The 16,556-nt window shown below is 49.3% G+C and overlaps 1 protein-coding gene across 1 annotated transcript in view; it reads right to left on the reverse strand.

Moving 5' to 3' along the window:
• SFXN5 (sideroflexin 5) overlaps window positions 1-16,556 on the reverse strand; it is a gene marked incomplete at both ends in the record, with an annotated part of 41,937 nt that overhangs the window by 19,552 nt on the left and 5,829 nt on the right. The window contains 3 exons of the mRNA XM_009866519.1: window positions 10,928-10,993; window positions 11,856-11,912; window positions 14,182-14,235. Coding sequence (XP_009864821.1) covers window positions 10,928-10,993; window positions 11,856-11,912; window positions 14,182-14,235 — 177 coding nt within the window. The remainder of the gene's footprint in view (window positions 1-10,927; window positions 10,994-11,855; window positions 11,913-14,181; window positions 14,236-16,556) is intronic.

Consider the following 16,556-nt stretch of genomic DNA (forward strand, 5'->3'; position numbering starts at 1 on the left):
ACGAAGCGGGATGAGAGTAAACAGGTCAAGGAGAGCATCCAACAACGAGCAGGTACACCTCAACCTCAGACCACCGTTAAGCGAAAGGGCCATCAGCAAAATAAGCTTAATGAGTTTAATTCGCAAGGGCTGGAGAAAGAATGTTGACTACTGAGGCAAAATCATCCCTAAGCAAACAACCGCGGGAGTATTATTATTATCCTCGTCACCCTGCCTACAGCCTGAGTCACCGATCCGGGATCTACCACGCTGGCACTGCACAAACACGTAACAGACAGGCAGGTGGGATTCATCACACCCAACGTGGTGGAATCACACAAGCCTTTAGGTTGGAAAAGACCTTTAAGATCATCGAGTCGTTAACCCAGCACTGCCAGGTTCACCGCTAATCCACGTCCCTGAGCACCTCCTCTACCCGGCTTTTAGATACCTCCAGCCTCTTCCAGTGCCTGACAACTCTTCTGGGAGAGAAATTCTTCCTAATGTTCAATCTAAACTTCTCCAGGCACAACTCGAGGCCACTCCCTCTCATCCCATGGGCTCCCGTTGCAGCCCGGCGCAGCCCAATGAGCCCTGTGAAGGGTTTTTATTGTCCTCCCAAAACCAACGTTTGTGGATGCCCATGTGGAACAACCCCAACGGTGCTCCTTCATCTCCGCAGTCTACCAAAGGAGTCTAAGGACGCTGGTGATGTCCCAGCTTGGGCAGCAGGGAGCTCTGGGCCATACTGGTTCCAGCACAGTATTGGCTGGAGTTATTCTTTCCCTGTGACACAGATCAGAGGAGGACAAATGAGGATTTTTCAGATTGCCTGGGTTTTGAGGTTTCTTTCTCCAGAGCGATTCCTTGATCCGGTTGACTCAGCATCCCAACACGCCAGGCACAGGGAGCACGTTACACCGCGGCTGCTCGTGTCCCGCAACACAAAATCGGGGCTCAATGCTGTCAACGGCAGAGCAACCTTACTCGGGGCTCTACCACGCCTTTGGCAGTGCTCTGCCCTTCCTCCTTCCCTCTTCTTCGAGTGCCGAGAATTGCTGTTATTTATTTGCTACCAGTTTCGTTTTCAACATCAATAATGTTATCTCAGCACAAGGACACACCACCCTACTTGAAGCCACACCATCGGATGCTGTCACAGAGTGACTGTGTAGTAAGAAACCAAGATTTATGTTTTCTTTTCCTTCTTGCCTCAAAAAGTTCTGACCTCATGTCCTCCAAGACATGAATTTTAAAAACAAGTGACTTTTTTTTCCCTGATTCTTTGTCCTGTTTCGTTCTTTTATGACTGTTAAGATATTTGAAGCTTTTGAGATGGCTTTTGAATGTCTGAAGTTGACAATGACTGAGCCGTTGGCTAAAGGTCTAACCCTGCACCTCTTAGATCAATTCTAGAGCCATAAATACATCAGTAGTTCAAGAAGTTTTATCGCTTATTTTCGAGAGGGAATGTTTAGAAAATAAAGGCATTTTAGGAGTCCAGCGAGCAAGGTGGACATCAGTTGGTAGATGGTGTCACCTAAATGTTGTTGAGCAGCTCTCTAGACTTCATTACCCATGCTGGTGAGATCTCCACTGATTTAAGGGGTTCAGTTTTCCCAGGTTCCAGTAGCAACCCTGATCACTGCAGTTGGAGCTGGCGGCTCCAAGTGACTTAGAAAGTCAACCTGGAAGGAGAGACTGGCTCCAAACCAGCTTATTCTTCAGCCCTCAAATCACCAGACTGCAGAATTAGATCACTGATTGGATCTGATGAGTCCCATCCAGCCAAACTAAAGAAAAGAGCATTAGGAAAAGGAAGGGGGAAAAAAAGAATCATTCAACAGGGCTGAGAGGTGAAGATGGAGGCAGAGAGATGGAAAACTGGGCTGGTTACCAACTGGAGCTTTACCAAGTCAAGGAGAACAGAATGGAGGAGGACAAAGGAAGGGAAAGCAATAACAATCCAAGTGGAGAAGCAAGGTAGAGAGGAGTGAGAGTAAGGAAAGGAGGAAACTTGACTCACACTCAAGATGCCTGCAGGAGGGATGAGGATGACCATGGTAGCCCCACAGTTGGATGCTTCAATGGAAGAAAATGGTGTAGTCTTGAGAAAAAGGCAAGGCTGAAGGAGCTGCTTGGGCAGGAAAAGAGGAGATTAATGCCAATCTGGAGACAAACTTGATTTGGCAGATGATGGAGAAAGGCGGACAGTGGAGGCACATGCCCAGGACAAGAGGTCGTTGTTTCAACATCGAGTTTTCCAGGCATCGGGACCCTGTTGAGAGGCAACAAGCGCTGTGGGGCTGGGGCAGAAGGAAAGGGCACGGACAAGGAGAAACTTCCTGGAAACGAAGACACGCCAGTGAAACAAGAGAGAAAACACTGCAGAGAAGCACAAGGAGTTTGGAAGGCGGCAGTTGGCGGTGACCCAGTGGTTGTCAGGTACTTCTGAGCCCAGAGGGAGGGTGATGGTCACTGTGTGCCTCCCTGGAGCGTGCCACCTCTTTGCCTCTGCTACGTCAAAGGCCTTTGGGAAACGGCTGCTGTGGGCTCAAGGGAGCAAACGCCAGGCATTCCAGTCGGAATGATCATATCACTCTCTTCTGGTGTCTTCTGGTATCGAGACGTGGCATCTGTGAATCATCAGAGAGGAGGAGGTGCAGGAACAGAAGCTTTTGAGCACAGGCATTCAGATTTTAGAGCTGGGCACCGCTTTGTTCAAAAACTTGAAGCAGCAAACCGAAGTTTAGCACCAGCTCCATCAATCTGCTGTGATTTTCCTCCTGCCTCCCGTGACGGTTCGTCTCCGAGGAGGTGTCCGGCCATGCTCCATCCCCTCCCATCCCTCATCCTACTTTGCACCGACCTCCTTCGGCTTCTAAGCCTTTCTCGATAGCCCTAAGTGGTGGCAAGTCCTGAGGGCAGTGGGTGGCCTCCCCGCGCCGTCTCACAAGCTGATTACGGGCATCACACCAAATTCACAGCCTGTCAATGCGGCGGCTCCACACGGCTCACAAACAATTATCGGGAAGAAGGAGCTGGGATTAGAAAAACCCGCAGGGGCACCTCCACCTAGAGAGGAGAGCAAAAAACCGCGTTTGCGTGCACGCGTGTGTGTTAAGTGCGCGATGGGAGCGGGGAAGGAGGAAGAACCCACGGCGTGGGAAGGAGCAGGGTTGCTGCCCCGAGGATGCTCTCCCTGCCCTGAGTCACACACAGTCGAGACCGAAAACTTGGGCCAACAAGCTCCTGTCCTTCCTGAACACAAGAAAAAAAAAAGATCCAAAACCAGATCCCTTTTTATTTTATTGCTTATTCAATTTGTAAGTGCAATGAGCAGCCTGACTCTAATTTACGTAATTAAAGTTTAGATTTTCCTAGCTTCGGTTAGATACCCCCAAGCATCGCCTGGCTTTTTTTAAAGGACAGAACCGTAAATGTAACTTCTGATTATTCTCACTCCCTGGCACCAGAAGATTTTCCGACCTGAATATCGGAGCAAACATATCCCGTGTAGATGGCATCGGTGACACCACTCGCCAAGCCGTGGGAGTCGGGGCTGCGAGGGCAGGTGCTGCCAAAGCCGGCTGTGACCCAACCATTGCAATGTTAATATTATTTCACGCCGATAATCTTAGGCTTGGACAGTCTTCACCTCTCAGCTTCCTTAGAAGAAAAATAAGATCTTTCCTCTGAAATCTGATGTGGCCATGAAAATGTCTTAGGTTGCAAGGGGTGTTTTCAAGACAAAGCACATCTTGACTTTGTAAAATGCTAACTTTTTTTTGGGGGGTAGCGAAGGGGAATCCAGCTTATTTTGAAAATATCCTTTTTGCAACGTGCATTTGTCCAGAAGCAGCCTCTGCTTTAATCTCGCCAATCTTTGCTGATTAGACTCCTACACAACTTTTTCTTTCCTGATACAGCTAAATACAAAATTTAGGAGTTCCAATTTTTGTGTAACCTCGGTGCTCGACCAGTTCTGACGGCAGCTGAGACTCCTGCATGAATTCTAATCTGTGAACTCCACGGGAATACAACCAAACATTTCAGAGATGAACTATTGCGTTTCAAGAATTCAGAAGCTCTGCAGGAACCCTGCAGTAACTACAGGAGCTCCCCAAAAGCTGCATTTTCTTGGAAATAACATCACCAAAGCTTCCATACAGAAGAAAGTCGCCCCAGGATGACTTGGTAAGACTCCTGCACCAGAGAACACAGATTTCCCACTGAGTGCTGGAGCATCCAGGTTTGAGTTTTTGCTCTGAAGAGCTTCCTACGTGGGTCCCAAAGCCAAGTCATGTAGCTTCAGTCTCCGTTTCCCTGCCATGCATCAGAGCTGAGAGCCAAGCCCAACCCCCTTGAGGGGCACCCCAAAGATCTGCAGGGGCTCCCGTACAGCATGCCGGAGGCTACTGCAGCTCATGTGCTGCTCCGTAGCGAGAGCTCTGCTCTGTCTAAGTGATCCAGTTGCATTTAACGTCAGCCGATTGTCACTAGTGTCTTCTTCGAACTCCTGTCATGGGCTCGTGGCCTTCAGCGGGCTCCACCGTGGCTCTGCTGGTTGCAACCACAAACTCAACCTAAGCCATCTTCTTCTTTGCCTGAAGCCGAGGAGCACGAAGTTTTCTGAGGAAAAAAAAGTCCCATAGGATACCTCAGCGAACCAGATTAGGTCATTCAAACTGTCTTGCTTCTCTCCAGTTTTAACCTAGCTTGGTTTCACACATATTCAAATTTAACTCCATCTACTTTCACGGTTTGTGAAAGCACTGGTCACACACCGCACAGTCAGGCAGAGCATCAGATCATACTGGCACCAGTTCCCCACCTCCACTGGCTTGTGTAGAGTCAGGTTGTAAGGTCAGGAAGCAAGGAGGCACTTTTAGAACGAAAAGACCTTGGTCTGCCTGTGAAAAGATGCTTTAAACCCTCTGCGCGACCAGCGGTGACTCCAAGGTGAGTCATTAGCTGTAGCACCAAAGTTATTAATAGCATTAATCACCTGAATTTTTTAACTCAAGGTCAGCCAGAACGGCAAGTCAAAAGGAAAGGTTCAAGTCCTGAGCAGGTGCATCTTAATATGAGACACACAGCCTGGCTGGCAGTCATGGTTACACGACACGGCATCTCTCTCTTATACAAAAGAAGACAAAACACCTACTTTGGTCAGAATTTAGCTCAGGTTGCTAAGCGAGCGCAACGTATTTATTTGCCTGTGTAGTGACAAGATGATAAATCCCAAACTTGGACTTAGCAAAAAACCTTGTTAGAAGTTATATATTCAGAAGGGGAAGGGGGGAGCTTGACTACTTTATATATACGACTTACTTGGCTACTTTATATACTTGGGAAAAACCCTGCCACCTCTCCACCGAAGAGGTGCCCGATCTCACACATGTAGTTTTCCTTCCCCTTTTGCCAGAGGAGGATCGAAAGACATTCCCTGGTTAAGTCATGTACCCCCATATATGTGAAACACACCTTGTGTGCCTGCAGGGCTCGCTGTGGTGCAATTAGAGTCCAGCAACAGGGAGGGCAATGCCAGCGGTACCAACGTATGTGGCACCTCCTGGGTGCATGGAGTGGACAACTCCGTGGACAACGGATGGACAACAAGCTAAGGAGCTGGGCACCGAGCTGAGCAGCGACACACTGCTGACTGGGAGATGTCAGAAACGTGGCCGAACGATACTGGCCCTTGGAGAGCCTGAAAGGGATCTTCCGTATCACAAGGAGCGAGACTTAGAGCTGGTCTTGTTAGAACCTGAAGCCGCGACCGCGGAAGTTAAAAACGTGGTGTGTAAAAGCTCTGATTCAAAGATGATGGAAACCAACGGCAGTAACAGCTCTGATATGAGCTGCTTCAAGGAGAACACACGGAGAAACCCAACGACTCAACCACCATGTGCTCCGGGTGAGACAAGCCCTGGGCTAACACCCCCAATCTCCAGTCTGTGGGTCTCAGCACCGGTGACAACCCAGAATCACAGAATTGCGGAATGATTTGGGTTGGAAGGGACCTCAAAGATCACCTCGTTCCAGCCCCCTGCCCTGGCAGGGACATCTCCCACTGGATCAGGCTGCTCAAGGCTCCATCCAGCCTGGCCTTGGACACTTCCAGGGATGGAGCATCCCCAACCTCCCTGGGCAACCTGTGCCAGTGCCTCAGCACCCTCAGGGTGAAGAACTTCTTCCTCAGATCTAGTCTCAACTTATGGAAGAAACCAGAGAGCGTCTGTTCACAGCCCTTGTCTGGATCAGCTTTAATTTGCAGGCATTTAATTGTGGCATCAAGAATCACAGAATGTGACCCCAACAGAGGCTGGACCTTGAAAAACCATCTAGTCCAACCCCCGAATCACTGTAACTGAAGTTACAGCCTAGCGAAGCCCTAGTTGTGAAGAGCTGAGGCAGAAGCAAAGGGGATCAGCAACACAACTGCAATTGGATCCGAAATTAAGAAATCTACTCACAAAATATGTAAAAAAGCAGTCACTAACAATAAAATTGGTAATTACGTAGCTTTTTTAACCTTTCAAAAGCGTGACAAAATCCGCAGAGAGCAAGAGTGTGCATGTGTGTACATCTGCTGGAAAGGGTTTCTGTATAATTTCTGTATAATTACAAACCCCCCGATCATTAGAGCTCCTGGTGCTAGAATATTTGAGGGGAAAAAAAAAACCCACAACAAAACCCAAACATTTAAGATACGCTTGGTCTTTCTCAAGTCCTTTTTACTACTCTCTGCCTTTGTTTGCCTTGTTTGGGAAAACCAGCTGGTATTAATTGCACTTCGTACACCACCGTCGTGAACAGCAGCCAGATATCAGGAAATAAATCCTAATCACAGGAATCCACTCGATTGTTTGAAAAAAAACCAACACAACAAATGCAACAGTTACCGCTTGGTGTTCAGAAAAGCAGTAAAATGAGAGCAATCAAAAGAAAAGGCAGGAAGGAGGCTGGTGTGTGGAGAACGTGATAAAAATAAACTACAATCACAGAAGGAGAAACAGAAATCTAGGTTACTTCATGGTAATCAGACTCCTCTAAACATTCCATCGGCCGCAAGCGAAGCTCGGAGACATCGCACGCTCGTGTAGCCCAGGTCTCGGCACGTGCCCGGCGGCAGAGACGGTGCAGAAGTGTCATGTAAGGAGTTAAGAAGAGCTCATAGAATCCCAGAATGGTTTGGGTTGGAAGGGACCTTAAAGATCATCTCATTCCAACCCCCTGCCCTGGGTTGCACCAGCTCAGGTTGCTCCAAGCCCCATCCAACCTGGCTTTGGGCACTTCCATGGAAGAGGCGTCCAGGGAGACGTGTTACATCCTCCTCTTTCCCCAAATTCAGTCTTACCACTACCCCTCCTGTCTTTACTAACCTTACTCCAAGCAATTCCTCCACCCGAGCACTGCAGGGGAGGAGAGAGAGAATTCTGGACGTGGCGCAACTTTCCTCACCTGAAGCTACGTGGTGAATCCGGTCAGGTTAGGAGCAGGCGGGAAAAAAAAGGGATACTGGGGGCAAAACCTTGAAATATTGAAAAAACCAATATTGATTCCTCTCAAAACTCACCCCAAAGGGGTGCGAATCAGGAGCCCCAGGTGCCGCGCTGCACGTAAGAGAGGCATCGCCTCCCTCTGACTGTAGCTCCTTTCTCTCTAAAATGGGAATAGAATCGGGTTATCTGCAAAGATTCGCTTAACCACAAGAAGCGTGACGCCAAAATCTGCATGCGTGAGAAAGTGATTTGTTTGCCCCTCTCGTTAGCTTAACACACGGAGGGCGAAGACGATGGGAAGCACCGCCACAAGTCAACCGATCTGTCATTTCGCGAGCCCTCTCCCCGCGTCGCTTGCCAACTGCAAACATGGAAGGGGCTCAGTTTAATTAATAGCGGGTCTCAGCAGAGCACTGGAGGCAATGGCACTTGTTTTCAGGTCATCTGGCCCTAATAGGCTCACACTGGGAGGTGATTTGCTGCTAACTGACAGCAGAGATTGGTTAAGGAGGGCTGAGACCTTACAACCCCAAGTAATGAACCTTGGGGCTATTTCTATATTATTTGTCAGCAGCGTGTAAAAAAAAAAATGAAAAAAAAACCCCAAGAAAACCCATAAAACCACAGAAAAAAGACAAACGGCCTCAGCAACTCATCTACGGGGGACATGACGGTGACATCAGTGTCGCTGGTGGATCTGAGGGCTGGAGCACCTCGGCTGCGAGGACAGGCTGAGGGAGCTGGGGTTGTTCAGCTGGAGAAGAGAAGACTCTGGGGGCACCTTATCCCTGCCTGCAGTGCCTGAAGGGACCTACAGGGAGGCTGGGGAGGGACTTCTGACAAGAGTGTCCAGCAATAGGACAAGGGAAAATGGATTTAAGGTAAAGGAAAATAGATTTAGATTGGATCTTAGGAGGAAATTCTTCAGTGTGAGGGTGGCCAGACTCCGGAATAAATTGCCCAGAGAGGCTGTGGCTGCCCCCTCCCTGGAGATGTTCAAGGCCAGGTTGGATGAGCCTGGAGCAACCTGGGCTGGTTAAGGGTGTCCCTGCCCATGGCAGGGGTTGGATTAGATGATCTCTGAGGTCCCTTCCAACGTGAGACATTCTAGGATTCTATGAGGAAAGCTCTTGCCTCCCTAGGACAACATTCTGATCCTCCAAGTAGCACAGCTACAAACCCTCTGCTATTACAGAGCTCCTGCTACTCTTCACACACACTAAGGGCATCCCGGTGGGCTCATGTGGTGAGGCCATTGTGGCACTTAGGCAAGAAGGCAGCAACACCTGCGGTGCTGCAGGAAGATTTCCTCCTGCACAGGCTTGAAGTGCTCTAAGTACAGAATACAGTGGCATTGTCTTTCCTCGTGGTGCTTTAAAAGTTCTCTCCTGCTGGACAGCCAAGGTGTGCACGAGAAGCAGCAGATGCACCTACAAGTTATGTGAACAGATAAATCCCAGCATCGTCCCCATTTTTACGTTTTTTCAAAGCTTCTTGCTGTAATTTCACCTACAAGCCTTGGTGTAGCTATTCTCACTGCTCCAGAGAACGAGTGTTTCTCTCAGCACCGCCGATGGTCACTTCTGCACCCCCTACCTTTCTGCTTCAGCTCCTTCGCAGTCAGCCTAGGAGGTACCAGAGATTTTAAAGACCTGTCCCAAGACAGACATCTCCCCTCGTTGCCCAAGTGAATTCCTTACCGAAGCCTGTCAGCTTCTCAGGGTGATAAAATTCTGCCAGCATCACTTTTCCGTGCCTCCTGCCTCTATCTGCCCCTGCTGCCAAAACGGAGAGGAGCATTAACGCCAACACCGCGGAAGCTGTCACCACCCATCCACTCTGGCTGCACCCGGGCTTGGAAGGCAGGTCGTGAGCAGCAGCAGCACACCAAGCTGGGGAGCTTCGATTTGCTAATTCCAAAGGTGGAAAAAACTGACTTGAAGACTGAGGAGGGCAGTCAAGCTCTCCCATGCTACACCAGGAAATGTCGGGTGGAGAACCGAAGCGCTGAGGTCAATGGGATGGGGACTCAGATCTGCTGCAAAAAGCGTGGGGCTGGTGCAGACACATCTTCACGGGGTTAGGAAGCGCGGGAGCCCCCACTGATGCGAAGTAGGTCTGTGTGCTCAGCCTGGGTTAATCCTGTGCTCAGCCTGGGTTAATCCTGCAGCGAAGGGATGATACAGGTGACCTGGAGGGCCAGTACAGCAACCAGGGAGCAAGCCAAGCCAGCAATATGGAAAACTACCGGGCAGAAGCGTGTCCAATAAACTGGACAATTTCCACTTGAAACCACGAGGCACTTCACCAACTCTACGCCCTTTGCAAAGCTGCCTGGCAGCTGCACGAGAACACAGAGATATGTGTTCCGCAGGCTTTCTGCTGTCCACTGCGGACGTGATGTGCCAAACGGCTCGCTGCCAGCTCCCAGCCAGGAGCTCCTGCCTCCATCGTTCTCCTAACGATCCCCAGCCCGCTCTGGTCAAACATTTTTACCTTGTCGAGAAATCTAAGCGAGTCGACGCAGCTTTTTCCCAGCAGGTGAACTGGGGGGAACCTGGGTACAGACGGCGCGGTGAGCGGGCCGAGCGCCGACCTCCTCCCGTGGCACAGTCTGTTTGCAGAAAAAAGTGCCTGGAGAAAGGTGCCTGTGCCTTGAGAAAGAGGGAAAAAGTCGTGGCCAAAGGACAAAAAAATAAAAACTGCCATGGGATCTTTAATATTCCAGCAGAACAGGTAAAACCATGCATTTAGGAGGTTTATTTGAAAAAGCCGCTGTAAGAAATCACCAGAACCTGCTCTTGAAGAATGTACTTGCCTCCTTGGGAATTAGCTGACCCTGCTAGAGACGTCAGCTTGTGCTACTGGGGGATCTGAGTATTAAAAGCCTGATGACTGCACCACGAGATCACGGCTTTAGCAACGCTAGAAGTTCCTCTTTCTGATTGATTCAGCTACGACTGGAACGCCGTTTCCAGCCCTAACCCCATCCGCAGGTGAACGGCGTCATTTCAAGTGTTTTTTCAGCCCAAGGTGGGGACCCACCAGGAGAGTATCTCCAAAAACCTGCCTCTGCTCAGCACGCCAGCCCTGCCACTACCCCTCTGCAGCCTCAAAGCCACTCTTGGAACTTGGGCTTGGCTAATTTGCCACCAGTTAACGCACGCGTGGATGATTTGAGTTCACCCAGCAGCAAAGCCACGGCGCAGGACGTGCTGGAAGCCATCAGAGGTAGAAGTTTCTTTCTGTTGAAACGTTTGGGCATGCACGGACAGAAACACCTCGCAGTTAAAATATTTGCCGGTTATGTCGAGCAAATCCCGTCAGTTAAACGATAAACATGCTTGGCAATTGGAACAAACATCTCAAAAGCGCTGCAGTACTGCTGCAAGGGAGCAGCTACTTAGGAGTGAAATATATAGATATAAAGCGTTACCCACTGCTATTGAGACAGCACTTATGACAGCTCCCAAGTAGCCCTGGATGAACTTGGATGTCGGAGAAGGCTTTGGAAAGAAAAACAAAACATATTTTCAATAAACAAACTTCTGGTTATTAAAAGGCAACCAAGATTTTTTAATTTTTTTTCTGCTCGTTTTGTTTTCGGTTTATTTGTTTCAAACCAGAGACAGGTTTAATTTTGTCATATTGTCCCGCGACACATGGTCTGTCATCGAGCAGTGGCAAAAGAAGGGAAAACTGTACCCTCATAAGAGAGGTTAAAGGGAATGGGAAATTAATTGGCATCAGAAAATTATAATAATAGCAGCTTAAAGGGAGCATGTGAATGAAACTCAGCAAATGGTACAGAATTAGCACCAGCGATGAACCCCAAACTCTCCACCTTCAAGATCTGCGTTGGAAATGTGATCTCAATGAGCTGGATGGTTTCCAACTCAGCTTCCCGGCTTGAGCTTCCCACGTCCCGACACGGGACGAACGGAGGCTGAAGCGACGGAAGAGAGAAGGAACGGCCCCGCCAGCCGCTCCCCGACACCACCCACAAAGTCCTCTGGAGAGGGCAGCGTGATCACGGAGCCGCTCTCTGCTATATCGAAAAAAACCCAGATACCATCTTGCTTTGTGCTCGTTCTCGAGCAAAACCATTGCCCACCAGTTAGAACCACACATACTGGTTCAGCAAAACGGCACCGAGCGTCGTTCGGGCGCCTCGAGGGATTTCGAGCTCCTCGCGCCATTTACAGCCGGGGTTTGAAATGGGAGCCTACCCAGGAGAACGGCCAATCTATAAATTCATCACAGTGCCGACTCCGGAGTTTCTATTAACGGCGAAGAGACAAGACTTATGTTTCCGTGTCAAAACAGACCTGACGCGCCGCGCGCGCCACATATGTTGGGTCTCCTCACCTTTGTCGCGTTGCGGTTTGCATAGTTGACGCAGGCATTGTGGCTCTGATTCAACCACTAAAGGGGAGACAAGGGAGAGACAGGCATGAGCGTAACTTCGCCAAAATAAATAAAACTTCAAAATCAAAAACGAACCTACGCGGGGAAAACTCATCTCGCCACCTCTTTTCAAAGGCTCGTTGCACACCCTGCACCCGAGCTAATTCCCTTTGAAGTGAGGGACAGGCGGGCATGAAGAATACCACGCTCCTGAAGGGTTTTACCCATAGCAGCTGCTGGCAACACAAAGAAAATGATATTTCCTATCCCCAAAACACCACGTTCCCAGTTCAGAGCACGTCAGAACTGGACTTGCTCTCCAGCTGTGGCCAGGAAAGAAGTGAGGGTGAGGAGAGAGAGTGAAACAAGGCACTAAAACACTAAATCACTGCCGAGTTCATGGCCCAAGAGCACTTTTTTCCTGCTAACCAGTTCTCCAGCCTGGAACTAGGGATCTAGTAAATCTTGGTTTTTTTTTATTTTCTGCAAACAACAATAATTCAAAACACAAATTGCAAAGTCAGCTTACAAATACGTGCTGAAAACCGGCCTCAACTTTCCAGATGTGGGTTATTTTTTTAACCCCCACAGCTCCTATCTACATTTGCAGGTCCGCAGGTCCTGGCTGGAGCTAACCTGAGACACGTACATTTTGGGCATCAGCAACAACTGCTTCACTGTACCCACAGCAGTAATGTGCATCGTCCCTAAATCCTACGCTATTTACTGGGATAAATCTCCTTTTCATAGACATGTGGACATACTGCTCAGAAATTGTCTTTCATCTAGAGTTTAAGGCATCTCTAGGTTGAAGACCTCCTCACTCCCCGTTTCTTGACTCCCCTGTCTTCCCAGGTGGCCGCTTGACACCTTCCTGAGCTTTTTGGGTGATGCCTCTTCAGGCTGCTGCTCCTCCTACTCACATTTTTCAGAAAGGGGTGACCCACGTGCCCATCACGGTGGAGGGAAGAGTTTGAGAACCACTCAGCAAGCCGTGGTGGCCCGGGCAAGCTTTGGTCACTGGACTTGCCTGCTATGGCTTCCCTCTTGAGTGGGCTCATTTCAGTTCTTCAGTATTGATCTCGTATTGATCTGTATGACCCAGGGGCTGGAGTACCTCTGCTGCGAGGACAGACTGAGGGAGCTGGGGTTGTTCAGCTGGGGAAGAGAAGACTCCAGGGGCACCTTATCCCTGCCTGCAGTGCCTGAAGGGACCGACAGGAAGGCTGGGGAGGGACTTTGGACAAGAGTGTCCAGTGATAGCACAAGGGGAAATGGGTTTAAATTGAAGGAGAATAGATTTAGATTGGATCTTAGGAAGAAATTCTTCAGTGCGAGGATGGCCAGACTCTGGACTAGATTGCCCAGAGAGGCTGTGGCTGCCCCCTCCCTGGAGATGTTCAAGGCCAGGTTGGATGAGGTCTTGAGCAACCTGGTCTAGCTGAGAGGTGTCCCTGCCCATGCCAGGGGTTTGGATTAGATGATCTCTAAGGTCCCTTCCAATCTCGGCCATTCTATGATTTTAAAGGGAATAGTCCATCCTTTTAAAGGTGAAAGTTTCTCCCAGCTACACCGTGACGGTGGGAACAAGAGTTCCTCATCGAAGCCATTTACAAGTCACTAAGCCCAAATCATCCATCCGAGCTGGCTCGCTCCTCACTCGTGCAAGAGTAACTTCTCCAAAAGCCAACTCTTTCCATCCTAAACGTCTCAAAACAGGTGGGGCAAGTTGCCTTTAAAAAACGTGAATGAGTGTAGATGACCCCCAGCCACTATCCTGCTCCCAGCACATAAAGCCACGCGGTCACAACTTCCAGCTAAACACACCAAACTGCAAGTCACTGGCACGTACCGATATAATTCTGGGTTCTGCAGCCTTTCTAACATACCAGGCAGATCCCATTCTGCTTTGGTGTTTCTTAACCGCATAATTCTCTAGCATCGCTTGCGCTGTAGACAACAAAAAGACATGCGCAACCAAAAATAAGCCCGAAAATAACTGCTTTTTTCATTTCAGCGAGTGCCGAAATTACACTGCAGTGGTGTGTTTACTACGGATGAAACTCATTCACATGCACGCTCCCTCGCCTTACTCTTTAATTCCCATTTTTCATGGGAAATAACATTTTTTGATGGGAAGTTTTCATGGGAAATAACAGCAATGCCTCCCCATTAACAGACACATCGCCAGCGCAGAATGGCAACGTGCAACGGTTTGTCCTCTAGACACAAGTCATCTGCTCCTTCCCTTTCCATCCCATTCTCCACCCCTTTAGGTGAGTGTTACCTGCCAAAACACAGTGGATGCCAGCGTCTGGTTGGGCAAGAGGAGACCAACGACCTGCAAGAGAAGAGATTTATTTTTTTTTCTCACTGAGAAACGTATCGTTGGTTTGCTCTCGGTGCTCTTCCAGGCATGCAAAGAGCAAGCTTATTTTTAATGCTTTGAATAAATTCATTTAGGGCTTTATTCTATTACAGGTACTGAATTCCCCTCTCCGTGGTGAAACTGGGTAGCGTAGCTGCCTGCGAAAGCGTCACATCTTTAACTATTGCAACACACCTTGGAAAGAGCCTGGTGGCACACACTCTCCAAAGATGAGCTCACTAAAATGTAATAAATTCTTTAATCTGGGTATCTCTAGAGGATAACACAAACGTTTCAATGAATGCAGGAGTTCAAAGTTGTTACTATTGGCAGCGAAGGAGGGTTTTCCTGTTTTCCTTTGGCACGCTCGCTGTTTCGAGCCCAAGAAAGAAATCCCATTTGAACATCTGAAGACAGGAGTGCCACCTGGAAGCACAGGTGCTCCCATTCGGGAGCCTGGATTTTGTTTGAAGAGAATTGTTGACGCGTCGCGCTCAGAGCCGCAAAAACTCCCGCTCGGGTTAGGAGCTCAGGCTGACGACCGCCGGCTCCGGGAGGCTGAGGGCAGCCTGGCCCAGCACATCTGGCCAGCTGCTGCCCAAACACGAGACGCTTTGGGCTTCGCAAGGTCGCCCGTTGCTGCATCCGAGGCCACGCACACGTATGACGCCTGTGCAGCCCCGAGAGCATCCCTGGGACACGTCTCGACATACCACACGCTCTGCAATTCTTTGAAGGTCCCATCTACGCATGATACGGCACCGCCAGGCTCCTTCCTGCCCTGCTTTATGGCAACCTTTGCTCTTAAAGCATGAGGAGTTGAAGAAGAGGGGAAGGGATGCAAAGCAAGGGTTGCAAACGCAACGATAAACCTGACAAACATGGACGGGAAGAGGAGTTCTTGGGGAAGGAGCAGGTAGGATGAGATATTTCCCAACATCGTGGTTGGTTTCTGACTGTATCTGAAGAGGGTGGTCTTCTCATTGCAAAATTTCAGTCGCATCTTTGTTAAAAAGTTCGAGCAACCCCTTATAATTCCAAATACTTTATCTTCAGGACACTTGTGTGAACTCAAATGACTCCGAGGCAGCCGGGCAAGAAGGCTGCGAGTTCATTCTCACCGTCTTCTGCATCATTTTCTTTAAGTTTATCCCTACAGAAGCTGAGAAGAAAGAAAACTCCCCTGCGAGAGCCCCGAGAGCCTGCGGCAAGGAGGGATAAGCTAAAGCCGTCTCTGCACATCTGCAGCAGCATCAGTTGAAGAGGAGGCAACTTCTACGCTTAAGGACAGAAGAGAGAAATAACAACAAACAAAAGGGTAACAGGGTTGGGAGGCCTGATTTCATTTACATCTTCTTCCCTTTCTCCTCCTCCTCCTCCTCCAGCTTTTCCTCCCACAGCCTTCCGCGAAGTTACAGCGACTTCGTACGCTGGCCGGGTGCCAATGCGTGCAAGTTACACTAATTTACCGCTCCCCGTTCAATATGGGGATCTTGTCATTAATTACTCGGCTGCCGGTCTCCGCCAAACGAATTCAACAGGAGCCGAACCTCCTCACCCCAGGACTGACTTACGCGCCTGAAGCCAGCGAGCTAATGAGGCTCCGGAGGAGAGGGAAAGACTGCAGGCAGCTCCTTTACAATTGTCAGCTGAAGCTGAGCGCCGAGGGAAAAAAGAAGAGAGGAAAATAAATAAATAAAAAAAGAGCACCCAAAATCTGTATGACTGAAAGAGGCACGTTTAAATGCAAACTCTCCATATGTGCAAGAGTCTGTCAAGAAATGTACAGTTTCACTTTTAATTACTGTCAGGGGGAAAAAATAACTAAGAAGGAAAACAAAATAAAAAAAAAAAAAGCTTCTAAAACACTCGAAAAGTACCGGCTAAGGAACTTAATCGCCGATCAGGTGGGAAGGGCCCTTGGTGGCCCCAAAGCCGGGGGAAAAGGTGCTGCTTGGACGTCCGTCGGTCTCGCAGCGTGTTCGGGTTGTGAGATCTCCTCTTTGCGAGCCCCAAGTCCTGCCGTGGGCATCAGCCCGAGTCCTCTGTGACCACAAAGCAACACCGGGCGCCTTCCACGTGCCCCTAAAACCTCAGCAAGACTCCCCCTGCCCCATTTTTTTAAATGTCAGGGGCAAATAAGGGGCATAAAGCTGCGGGTGGCAGCTGGGAACCGTGGTGCGGCTTCTGCTCCATCCTTACTGCCCGCGTCTGGGGCTGAATTTCTTAAATTCAGATAAACTTTCCTCCTCGGAGCCTTTCAGCCCCGGGATGAAACGCAAAGCCAGGGTGAA

Source organism: Apaloderma vittatum, unplaced genomic scaffold (assembly GCF_000703405.1).
Source record: "Apaloderma vittatum isolate BGI_N311 unplaced genomic scaffold, ASM70340v1 scaffold463, whole genome shotgun sequence".
Classification (NCBI taxonomy): Eukaryota; Metazoa; Chordata; class Aves; order Trogoniformes; family Trogonidae; genus Apaloderma; species Apaloderma vittatum.